An 11,790-nucleotide genomic window follows, 5' to 3' on the forward strand; every position below is an offset into this window, starting at 1 on the left:
TCTGCAGCCCTCATTTATTTACACCAGTTGTTTGAACCCCTCGCGCGCTTTGAATCCAAAATCCTTTGGCTTTCCTTTGGAAGCTTTCGTGCCCGTTTGGCTGGGGTGGTTTTTTGGTTCCCCCCCCCCAAAGCCCCCGCCGGGTGGCCGTCCCCTGCACCGGGAGGGTGCTGGAGGCGCCATGGGTGGGCTGTGTCGCCCAGGGAGAGGGGTCCCAGCACCCTGGGCGCAGAGGCGGAGGGCAATAAGGGCGGCTGGGGATGCAGGGAGCAAGTTTTGCCGCCCCAGACCCCCGCCCCTGCAGCTCCCCCAAAGCAGACCTGGCTTTTCTCATGCACGCACGCAGCAACGGGCTCCGCTCGCCTCCGCCGCGCTGCTGGGAAGGAGCAAAATTAATCCCTATGGAAATTTATTTAAATGAATTCCCTGCTCGGACACTCAAGCTGTTCCCAGCCCGGCTTTTCCCAGGGCAGAGCAGCCGGGGAGGAGGGACCAGGACGGGATCCCCAGCCCCCTGAGCACCCCAATTCCCACACTACAGCCGCCAGCCGCCTTCCCCCAAAGCCGCCGCGGCCACATCTCGTGGGGTTGTTGTCCCCGCAGCGTTGAGCCGTGCCACAAAGCCTGGTTTGGGACAGCAAATTGCTCACTCGTGTCTTATCTCCGGGTGGGATCCAGCAGCTCTCCGCGAGGTCTCACCTTGAGCAGCTGGGGCGATCACAGCAGGTTGCGTTTTCATCCCGTCAGGGAGCGGAGAGGCCCCAAAGTTCCCCAAAATCTTTATTAGGGACAAGAGAAATTAGCTGAGCGCTTCAATAAGTAAATAGTGGTTTTCCTGCGCAAAACGCGCATGTATTTACCGAATAATTCACACTGTGTAGGGCAGTGGGATCGAGTCCCTCTTGTTTCCAGTGCCTTTAGGATCTGCTGAGAGCCCCATCCCAGCCCCATTTTCCTGCACAAAAGCTCAGCCGGAGCAGTCTCGTACGATAAAGGGCTCTCGGATAATACAAGCGAGCAGAGGGGGGAGGCACCCGGGGACCCCCTTGGTGACACGAAGACAGAGCAAGCTCCGCTCCGAACCCCAAGCTCCCAAACAGCCCCGATCCCATAAGCGAGCAGGAGCAATGGGGCCGCCCCCGGTCCGGGGGATCCGCAGCATCTGCAGCCCCCGGACAAGGCTCCTTTGAGATCGGGCACAGACGTGGTATTGTCAGCAAAGAGAGCCGGAAAAAGGGCTGGAGGTGGGATTGTGGTGGGAAGCGATCGGTCTGCAGAAAGCCCAGTTTTGCAGGGGCTGCTCCAGCAGCAAGGAACCCCCCTGCACCCCGGCGGCTTCGCTGCGCCCCCGAGGGAGAGCCCAGCGGGGCTCTGGCAAAACCCAAGCGTAAAAGGACCGTGGAGGAGCTTTCCCCCATGCAATGTTCCTGCTGGAGCAGGGGGCGAGCTCAGCAATGCAAACACCCACGTGCACCCACGTGCGCCACGAAGGGCACCGGTGCGCGCGGTGCCGACGGGCACGGGGAACGGAGCACCAAGTCCCCACCCCGTGCGGACTGCAGAGGGTCAGTAAGGAAGGAGGTGGACCCGAACCCCCAAATTTTGTTGGAGGTAGGGATCAGGGCCGGGTGAGGCAGCGGGAACAGGCACTTGGTGGGGATTTATGCCATGCAGCACTTGTCAGCGCGGGTTTAGCACCCCATAAAGCAATGCCGACGGCTGAACGTGAAGGGAGAACACAAAGACGCCTCGGCCGGGCAATTAACGAGCGAGTTTGGGCTCAGGCCCTACAAAGGGGGAGGCTGCAGGAGGGACGGGTGGGGAAGGAATGGGGGATGAAACTGGGATGCTAACGCTCCGCACGTCCACCCGCAGGAAGGGGGCTCTGCCAGCTGCACCCCACGGGCAGGGCGCCGGGACCCCCACCGGCGACTCGTGGGGACGAGGACACGGGTGAAGACGTGCCACCGCGCTGCCCGGGGACAGCGTGAGGGTCAGCCTCTTCGCAAGCAACCCGTCGCGAAGCACAGCTCTCGGTGAGGAATTTTGGAGCAGGGACCCAGCTTTCGGCACGGCTCGTGGGGGGGGGGCTTAAAATTTGCCGAAAAACACCAGGAACGGTTCAGGCAGCGAGTCAGGGGGGTGGTGGCACTGTCACCTCCTGGGCACCCATGTCCTTGCTGTAGTAGGACCTTGGAAGTGCCCATCCCGGGCTCACACCAGTTTCTCCCATTAACAGGTGACGTGAGCAGACACCGTGGGATGCGGATGGCCAAGAAAGGTTGGAGAAGAGCCGAGGCTTGGTCCGAAGTGTGGTCAGGATCCGTGCAGACACCCTTCCCGTCCTGTCCCCAGGGTAAGGGCTTGCTCCGTCCCCGTGGCTGGAGCCAGGCGTGCCCAGGAGGGTCCCAGGCCATGGAGCCACTGAGCCCGAGGCATCGGGGGACAAGGTCTGCAGCTCAACGAGGTGAAAAGGAAAAAAAAACAAAACACAAACCCCAAGTGTATTAAAGGTGTTCCAAACCTACAGCAGCGTCACAACCTGGTCTCCCTCATGTTGCTTATGTCTGAGCAGAGTTTTTCTTGCAGAACATCCCAAATCCCACCCCCGAGGGGGGGTCCCGGCCCTGGAGGGGAGGTGTCCCGGCCTTGTGGGGCTGGCGGGAGGCAGCAGCAGCCCAGCCGTCCCTGCACGAGCCCCGCTTTGTGCCCAGCCACCCCCGGCAGGAGCGGCCACCGCGCTGCAGGGCATGGCACGGCACCGGGCGCAGCGGGGACCAGCACCTCTCGCCTCTCCTGTGCTCGCTCCTCCTCTCCTCTTCCACAACCCAAACCTGGGAGCGAGCTCTGGCTCTGCTTCACCAAAGCCTGGCCACAACAAAGTTGGCACCACCGGGGTCCTGCGGGGGGGGGGGGGGGGGACACAGCTCGCGCAGACGGGGAGTGCCAAGCGCTCAGACCACCAGCACCGCGCTGAGCACTGGGAGCAGCCCCAGCTCGTGCCGCCGGTCCCAAGACCCGCTCCAGCTCCACAGCTCCCTTTTGCCTGCCTCTAAATCCCATTTCAAGCTCCTGCCTTACCCCCAGAGCCTGCAAACCCAACCCCTGCGGCTCCAGAACCAGGAGCACATGCTCAGCTCAGGTTCGTGTCTCCGATTTCTCGCTCGGTGTTGGGATGCCCAAACTCCAGACCCGCTCCTGGGTCCTCCCGCGACCGTGGGGTCTCCGTACCCCAGAAGGGAGCCCCCCAACACCCTTTAAACTTTCTGCCGGCCATCCAAATTCAGCACGGGTCCAGGCGGATGCAGCGGAAGGACGCCCTCGCCGAAATCCTGCCCGCCTCCGCAGCCCCAGCACGCGCTCGCCCGCCCGCGCGCCGCCGCCAGCGCCAGCGTCCCAGACGCCCAAATATTGAACTATACATTAAATTACCCCGGGAGGGGCTGGGGGGGGGGAGAGCCGGAGCACGTCCGAGGGAGCGTGGCAGTTTGTTATGCTAACCGAGGGGGGCTCCGCTCGGGGGATGTGTCGGAGAGGTCTGAAGAGCAAGGAGTTCACAGGCCCTCTCCCTTTGTCATGCTAAAAGTGCAACACAGAAAATATATACAGGCAGCTGCTCAATGGAGCGTGAAATACAAGTGATTTCTCCGGGAGCCCTGGGTAATGCAATGCAGCCCGGACAATGCCCGCCGCAGCCCCGCCGCCTTTGTGCGAAATGGAAAAACTTCGGCAGGGGGAACGGGACGGCCGCCGGCGGCCCCTCCAGCTGCCCCAGCGCGGAAAGTCCCCAAGAGGGTCCCCAGCACCCATGGGGTCCCCAGCACCCATGGTGTCCCCGTCCGTGGGACCGATGGCAGCTTGGATGCCCCGATGCCATCGGGGTGGGCACAGAGGCTGCTGAACCCCAGCCCCATCTGCGAGGAAACGACCCCCCAGGACCCACGGGGACATTGCTGGGCCCGGCACCCCCTCGCCGCGCACGGGGCTGGGGACACCGAAAATTTGGTGGCTTCCCAGCGGCACCGAGCACCGCCCGTCGAGGCCGCTCCTATTGCTGATGCTAATTCGGGCATCCCGGCAGGAGGAGGGAGCGGTGTAAAATCAGTCCTCAAAGGGGCTTTTGTGTTGGCAGGGCTGGGGTGCTCCGAGCATCCATCTTTCGCCTTTCCCTCCTTTTTTTTGTGTGCCTGCCTGGAGCTGAAAGGCGACGCTGTGGGGGCTGCGAGGCTCTCGGGGCCCCCGAATTCGTTCCAGGGAGGTGCTGACACCGGGGTTTGTGCAGCCCCCGCGGCCGCTGCGAGGGCCGGGGGACCTTGGAGGGGTCAGGACCCTGGTGGTGCCCAGCCAGCAAAGGTGCTGAGGGGCTCTGCTCACGGCGGGGGGCACCCAGCAGCCAGGATCGGGGTGCTGGGGGCTTTTTGGCACCGTAGCCCACGAGTTCTGCCCGTCGGTGTAGGGGATGCTCGGCTCCAGGCAATGGGGGCACACCGGGGGCTGTGTGCTCGGGCTGTCCTGGGGGTGTTTTTGGGGGGGATGCCGCTGCCCCCTCCCCAGTACCCCAACCCACGAGGGATGCTCGGGGCACGGGCGGAAGCGACATCTAGCGGGAAGCGCATCCCGTCGCCCGGGAGCTCCAATATCCATGGCAACCCCTCGGGGCCCTCAGCACCCTGCCCGGACCAGGGGCACCCACCAGCACCCTGGGACCCCCCCCCCCCCCCGTGGGGGGAAGCAGGTGCTGCTGGCAAGGCAGGGCTGCCCCAGCATGAAACGCTCCCGCGGGCGGATGAAACACACGCGGACCCCGCTGGGGCACGGGTGCTGGCAGCATTTTGGGCCCCGAATCTCTCCTGTGGTCCCAGGAGCTGTGCACGGGGCAGTTTGCAGCACAGAAATCCTTTCTCTGGAGGAGCTGCACCCACCCCAAGGTGCCACTGCCCACCTCTGTCCCCCCGGCGCGCAGCGGGCAGCGATGGGACGTAAATGAGCTCGAGGCACCGATTTGTCCTGCACGGAAGATTTGGGCAGGATGCAGGTGAGATGCTCACGGTGTGCTCCAGGGAGGGCGAGCTCCCAGCTCCAGGGCAGAGGAGGCCGAGGGGGCCACGGGGCTGGAGCTGCGCCCCAAAATCTGCGCACCCAAATCTCCGCACCCAGGGGCCAGGTGCTGGGACGGGCACCGCAGGGCCTCGGGTGCTCAGGTGCAAACACACACCTGTGCGGATGTAGAGGCGTGCAGGGGAGCCCGGATACACCCGGGAACCCCCCCCAAATACTGTCCGCAGCCCCCCCGCAGACGCGGCTGGGGCCCCGCACGGCGGCAGCGGGACTCGAACCCGCGGCCCCTCGGGGCCCGCAGCTCCCAGGAGGCAGCGCCCGCGGAACCAGGCGCCGCCGCAGCGCCCGCCCCCGCCCGGTTCTGCCTTCTCATTGGATAACGAGCTGCCAATCACAAGCAGCGCAGCAGCGGATTGGTCAGCGGGGAGAGGAGGCGGGGGGGGCTTCCTGCGGCCGCCTTTGCGCTGACCCCGGCATGGTGAGAGCGGCCTGGGGGGGGGGGGGGGGAACGGGGACGGGGCTGTCCCGGGGGGTGCACGGCCGGGGGGTGCGGGCCGGGGCTGTCCCGGGTGGGGGGGGGGGGGCAGCGCTCGGGGGGTGCATGCATAGAGGGGTGCTTGCACGGGGGGGGCACGCCCGGGCTGTCCCGGGGGGGTGCGTGTGTGCGCTGTGCGGGGGGGGCAGTGCTCGGGGGGGTGCATGCACAGGGGGCCATGGTTGGGCTGTCCCGGGGGGGTCAGTGCTCGAGGGGTGCATAGCAGGGCTGTCCCGGGGGGTGAATGCTCGGGGGTGCATATGCATGCTGTCCGGGGGGGGTGCATGCTCGGGGGGGTGCATACCAGGGCTGTCCCAGGGGGGTGCATGTGTGGGTTGTCCGGGGGGGGGCAGTGCTCGGAGGGTGCATGCACAGGGGGGCATGGTTGGGCTGTCCCGGGGGGGTCAGTGCTCGAGGGGTGCATGCACAGAGGGGCATCCTTGAACTGTCCCGGGGGGGTTGCATACCCAGGGGTACATGCCCAGGCTGTCCCGGGGGGGGGTTAATGCCCAGGGGTGCGTGCCCAGGCTGTCCCAAGGCAGGGAGCTGGGGGATGGGGGGGGGCAGCCAGCCCCGGTGCTGCAGGCTCAGGTGGGGGCTCTCCCAGCCCAGGGATGCTCCGGGGGGGGTGGGGGACAGGTTGCCAAGGTCAGCCCCTAAACGCCCCCGGCGCAGGCGGTGATGGGGGTGCAGGTGGTGGTGAGCCTGCTGGCAGCCAGCGTCATGCAGAAGCTGGCCCCGCACTGCTCCTTCGCCCGCTGGCTGCTCTGCAACGGCAGGTACGGCACCCAACCACCCCCCCCCCCGACCCCCAGCCCTGTGGGGTTTTGGGGACACCCAGCTCCACTTACGCTCGCTCCCCTCCAGCCTGCACCGCTACAAGCACCCGTCAGAAGAGGAGCTCCGGGCCCTGGCGGGCAAGCAGCGTCCCAAGGCCAAGCGGGACAGGTCAGCTCGGCTCGTGGTGGTGGCACTTAATGGGATAAATATGCTGGTTTGGTGATAAGGGGAACGATCCCGGCCTGGTGGGAGATGCAAAAGTGGCAGCAGCCTCGGATGCAGGTGGGCTGGGGGCTGGCGATGAGGACAAGAAGCCCCCAGCTGGGGCCGTGCAGCCCCCCCGAGGGTCTTTGGGCACGGTGGGACCCAAGGGACGAGCCAGCTCTTTGCCCACCCGTCCTGAGCCCGCGTTTCCCCTGCAGGAGGGTGAACGGCGTGCTGGACGACAAGCCCCTCTCCGTGCCCCGTGACATCAACCTCCGCCTGGACACCAGCCCCATCACCGCCGTGGATGCTCTCGGTAACCCCCCCTGGGGGCGGCAGCACCAGGAGCACCCACAGAGCACCCACCCCACGCACCCACCCCACTACTCTCGATCCAGGCCCCCTGTCCATGCCTGGGTGCCCACGGGACCCCCACGGCGCGGTGACGTGTCCCCCTGTCCCCCCAGTGCTGCGGTATTTCCTGGAGTACCAGTGGTTTGTGGACTTCGCCGTCTACTCCACCGCCGTGTACGTCTTCACCGAGGGCTACTTCTGCCTGGCGGACCCCCAGAAGGAGACGAACATCGGGGTGCTGTGGTGCCTGCTGACGGTCGTCTTCTCCGTGTATCCTCCTGCTGGGGCTGCCCAGCGGTGGGGGCGAGCTCCCCGTCACCCCCCAGGTCCGTGCTGCCACTGGGCGGGAGGAGAAGGCCCCGGCTCCTTGGTCTTGTTCTCATCTCGAAGCCGGTTGAAGCGGAAGGATTTGCGGGCTTGGAAATTTAGGTCCAAATTCGTGGACTTGTAAACCGTTAGGCTCATTAGGCTGTGCCTAATGAGAGCCTTCCCTGCTGAGGTGGTGGTGGCCTAATGGCTTAGATGCTAATGAGCAGGGGGGGTCCTGCTGGCTCTCGGGGGGGTCCCGCAGCCCCTACTTTCCTTGACAGTCCCCCCACGCCCGCAGTAAGGTTTTCTTCATGGTGATGCGCCATTATTTCCGCTCGGAGGAGGGGGGCGAGCGCTCCGTCTGCCTCACCTTCGCCTTCTTCTTCCTCCTCCTCGCCATGGTGGCCCTGGTGATCCGCGAGGACTACCTGGAGTTCGGCCTCGAGCCCGGTGGGTGCAGGGGGCCGGGGTGAGGCGGGCGGGCGGCCCCAAGCACCCCGCTCACAGCCGCTCGCTCCCCGCAGGGCTGGCCAGCGTCAGCAGCAACCTGGAGAATGTCCTGAAGCAGTGGGGCTGGGAGTGGACGTGAGTTGTTATCAGGATGGGAAACGGGGTTTGGGAAATTGTGCTTTTCCCCCTCTGCGACCCATGGGAGAGGAAGGGCCAGAGGGTCCCCCAGGGCTCAGGGCCAACCCGTGTTCCCCCCCCCATGTCCCCTTGTTCTTTCTGCAGGCTGCCTCTCGGCAAGCTGGCCTTCAAGCTGGGGCTGGTGGCCCTGTGCTCCTTCCTGGGCGCCTGCCTGACCTTCCCGGGGCTGCGCCTGGCCCAGACGCACCTCGACGCTCTGCGGATGGCGGCCGACAAGCCCCTGACCCAGTTGGGTGAAACCCGCGGCTGGGAGGGGACAGGGTGGGGTGGGAGGTTTGGGGGGGCCTGGACACCCCGGCTCGGTGGTGAGGGGGTCTGAGGATGAGGGGAGGCTGGGTAAGGACGTCTCTGACAGGGTCTCTGCCGGCTCCATCGCAGGGTCCTGCTCCACGTGAGTTTCCTGGCGCCCGTCATCGTGGTGGTGATGTGGATCAAGCCCATCTCGAGGGATTTCCTGCTCCACGCGCCCATGGGCAAGCAGACGGTGCAGATGTAAGCGGGACGTGGGGTCACTCTGTGCGCCCCAGCAACCTTCCTCCCAGGGGAAACTGAGGCACAGGCGCACCAGTCCCCCTCCTCCCTGGCGTGTGTGGGGGTTCTGGACCCCAGGACCCTTTTCTGGCAGCCCCCTCCTCTTGTTCCAGCATGTCGGACTCTGCCTACAACACCGCGCGCCTCTGGACCATCGTCGGCCTCTGCCTGCTGCGCCTGGCCGTCACCCGCCACCACCTGCAGGCCTACCTGTGCCTGGCCGAGCGCTGGGTGGAGCAGATGAGGAAGGAAGCGGGGCGCATCGCCGTCGTGGAGATCCAGCGCAAGGTCCAGGCGCGGGGAGCCGGGGCGCGGGCACGGCCGGCGGCCCCCCGCTGATCCCCGCCGCCCCTCTGTGCGCAGATCACGAGGATTTACTGCTACGTGTCGGTGGTCAGCCTGCAGTACCTGGGGCCCGTCATCCTCACCCTGCACTGCGCGCTGCTCCTCAAAACGCTGGGTGAGTCCTCGGCGAGCCGCCAGCACCCGAGGCAGCCCCAGGTGCTCGAGGTTGGCGCGGAGCTGGCGCCGATGCATGCAAGGAGCGCGCTGGGACTCGGCCACCGGCACATCTGTGGCGTGGGGATGGGGCTGCACCGCAGGGGACGATCCTCAGGCTCCTGTCCCCTCTGTCACACAGGGCACCACTCGTGGGGGCTGTACCCGGAGCCCTCTCCCGTCCCTCCGGCAGCGACCGCGGCACCGTCACGTCCCGGCAGCGAGGACGGGGAGGACGTGCGTGCCGCGGTGGAGCAGATCACGGGCGTCTTGGGCGGCATCTTCACCCCTCTCTTCTTCCGCGGACTCCTCGCCTTCCTCACCTGGTGGGTGGCCGTCTGCCAGGTCGTCACCAGCCTCTTCGGCCTCTACTTCCACCAGTACCTGGCAGCATCCTGACTGGGGGAGCTGGGACCTGCCTGGGGGGCACAGTCAGTGCCCGGCTGCTGGTCCGCACGCGTCCCGTGCCCGCGGGACGTTTGCCTTTGCCACCTTGCTGCTGCCTCAGCTGGGCTCCCCGCTTACACGTGCCCACCGTGTGCGTGGACACGAGGACGTGCACCTGGGGACACTTCTGCAGCCAGCTCTTGGCACGACGGGTTTTGTGCATCCGGGTGCGGCGGTGCCGGCGTGGGCATCGCCTTCTCCCCTTCCCGCTGCCCTTCACCACCGTGCCTGTCTCCATCCCTCCGGCCCCGCGCGGGATGCTGCCTGCATGGGGACGGAGGCCCCACGGCGGGGTTTGCTGCTGCCAGCTCCGAGCCGTCGCTGCTGGGAAGAGGCTGCTCTGCTGCTAACAGGATCGTCCTTGCATGGCAGAGGCCTCGCGGCCAGCTTGGGGCAACGTCCTCCCTTCCCAGCGCAGACTTGGGGGTTTTGCTCTGCGTAGTTTGCCTCTCCTGGCTGAGGGCGAGTGTATTTTTGTAGGGTCTCTGCTCTGGCCAGCCACGTCAGAGCTGTCGGGCTCATCCCTGTGCTTTGTGTGAAATCCTCAGACCCGGCAGCCTCAGCTGGTGGCTGCTGTAGAAATAAATAAGTAAGCCAGTCTGGTTGGTACTCCGAAAGCTGCTGCTTTGTTTGCACTTTGCTGCCCCGAAGCCCCTCCTGGGGGTGTTATCGCAGCGAGGGGACGAGGCCGAACACTTGAACAAACACTCAAGACCTTGCGTTCACCCCATCGTGGCCGGACTCTCCGTTCCCAGCTACTCCTCCCCAACTGCATTGGGATCACAACCAGGCTGGTAAGGCACCGGTCCCAGCAGCATTTGAGGGGATGCAGCCCCTCGTGCACCTCCTGGAGGCTCCTGGGGCAGCGAGGCAGCCCAGCTCTTCCCCGCCGCACGGTGGGTGCTGGTCCAGCTGCATGAAAAAGGATTAGCGGGCCTGGGCTGCTCAGAGAAAAGGAAAGGGGCTCTGATCCTATTTGATAGCCTTGTAATGGTCTTAATTCCCTCTCGCTAAGGGCCAAGATGAGAAGGCCGCCCTTTGCCCGGTGTTAACAGGGCTAATTCAGACAGCCCCCCTCCAGCTGCTTCCTCGGGACCCAAACTGCAGCCAGCCCTTTTGCAAAAAAAAGGGGGAAACTCCCCTTTTGCAAACAGCTGGGGAAATGAGTCCAGAGCAGCACCCTTGACAAGCCATAAGGCGAGGAGAAATTCTGCTCCAGCAGCGTTGTCACCAAGAAGTGGGTGGGAAGGTGCAAGGACGGAGATTTCCCCCAGGGCCTGGAGGCAAAGAGACTTGTTCCAGCCTGCACCGTCCCATTAAAAGCCAGTCCAACCGCCTTGATGGCTCATTTATCTAATTTTCCCTAAGCATGTGCAGGAAGCAGCCGGGGGCTGAGCTCGGGGAAGCGGTGGCAGCAGGAGGAGGGTTGCTAGGGCCTGGGGTTGTGCTGCAGTCAGACATGCAGACAGTTCCTCCCCAGAGATCTGCCCAGACGTGACCCTCTCAGGCGGGGACAATGACTGATAGACTAGCCAAGAGCAGGAGACAGATCCACAGGCACTGAAATTGGGCCACATCAAATAAAATGAAGGAGCCCCCCATCTTTCTCTCCCCAGAATTTTATTTTACTCTGTCTTTACGCTTTATTTAACGTTGTGGTACAGGCTGGGCCCTGCTCCGCAAAGGGCTGCACTCAGGCTCTCAGCAGAGCAGGGGGCAGCTGGGACCAAGAGGATTCAGGCCGGTACCTTGCTGAGACCCTCATTTGGCCTCGTGTTATCCCCTCTCCCTTGTGTTCACACCTACCTCCAGCTGCCACCGAGCAGCACTCGGCCGGAAAACCGAAGGGCTAGGGAGAAGGCTCTGATGGCAGTCGTTCCTGGAGGTTTTCCTTCACACCCCGGAGCAGGGAGGAAGGAAAGCAGTGATCGCTGCCCTCCCACCTTGCTTCCATGCAAAATGGGATCCCCTCATTACCGCCTGCGTCCCGCAGAGCTGCTCCTGCTTGGGGCAGCAGGAAATTGCGGACACGCAGCTCACCGCGTGGCCCAAACCAGCCTGGTGGAGATGCTCACCTCGGCCAGCAGGAGCAGCTGGTCCAGAGGAGGTGGATGGGGACAGCGCAGCACAAGGGCTGCTCTCCAGCTCGGCCGCAGGCTCCCTGCAAGGTTTGGTGCCTCCAGGTCTCTGCTTCCCTGGGGATGCAGCCAGGACATCAGCTCGGCCCTGCCTCGCAGGGGGCGCAGAGGGCAGGATCTGTCCCCGCTGCGAGACCTTTCCCTCGCCAACGAGGGCACGCCAGACCTGAAACGCAGCTGGAAGCACTGAAAGCCCCAAGAGCTGAGCAGGGCTGAGCGGCAGCCAGGGGACCCCAACTTCGGGGAAGCCGCCGGGCCATGCCTAAGCCGACAGTGCCACCTGCTGCC

General features: G+C 64.9%; 2 protein-coding genes across 3 annotated transcripts in view; both read left to right on the plus strand.

Annotated features, from left to right (window-relative positions):
- MEF2B (myocyte enhancer factor 2B) overlaps positions 1-2,527 on the plus strand; it is a 47,819-nt gene extending 45,292 nt beyond the window's left edge. For both annotated transcript variants that reach the window (XM_080565968.1, XM_080565969.1), the window contains exons 12-13: positions 1,876-2,036; positions 2,240-2,527. The gene's annotated coding sequence lies outside the window, so the exon portion shown is untranslated. The remainder of the gene's footprint in view (positions 1-1,875; positions 2,037-2,239) is intronic.
- A 2,931-nt stretch (positions 2,528-5,458) lies between these two features.
- Positions 5,459-9,981, plus strand: TMEM161A (transmembrane protein 161A). Its single transcript, XM_080565965.1, has 12 exons — positions 5,459-5,536; positions 6,269-6,372; positions 6,461-6,541; positions 6,796-6,893; positions 7,045-7,201; positions 7,539-7,690; positions 7,765-7,825; positions 7,973-8,116; positions 8,267-8,380; positions 8,533-8,707; positions 8,783-8,879; positions 9,060-9,981. Exons 1-12 carry the CDS (start codon positions 5,534-5,536, stop codon positions 9,314-9,316), a joined length of 1,443 nt encoding a protein of 480 aa, XP_080422091.1. The 5' UTR covers positions 5,459-5,533; the 3' UTR covers positions 9,317-9,981.
- Positions 9,982-11,790: the final 1,809 nt, after the last annotated feature.

The sequence above is a fragment of the Anser brachyrhynchus genome (genome assembly GCF_964034855.1).
Source record: "Anser brachyrhynchus genome assembly, chromosome: 23".
NCBI lineage: Eukaryota > Metazoa > Chordata > Aves > Anseriformes > Anatidae > Anser > Anser brachyrhynchus.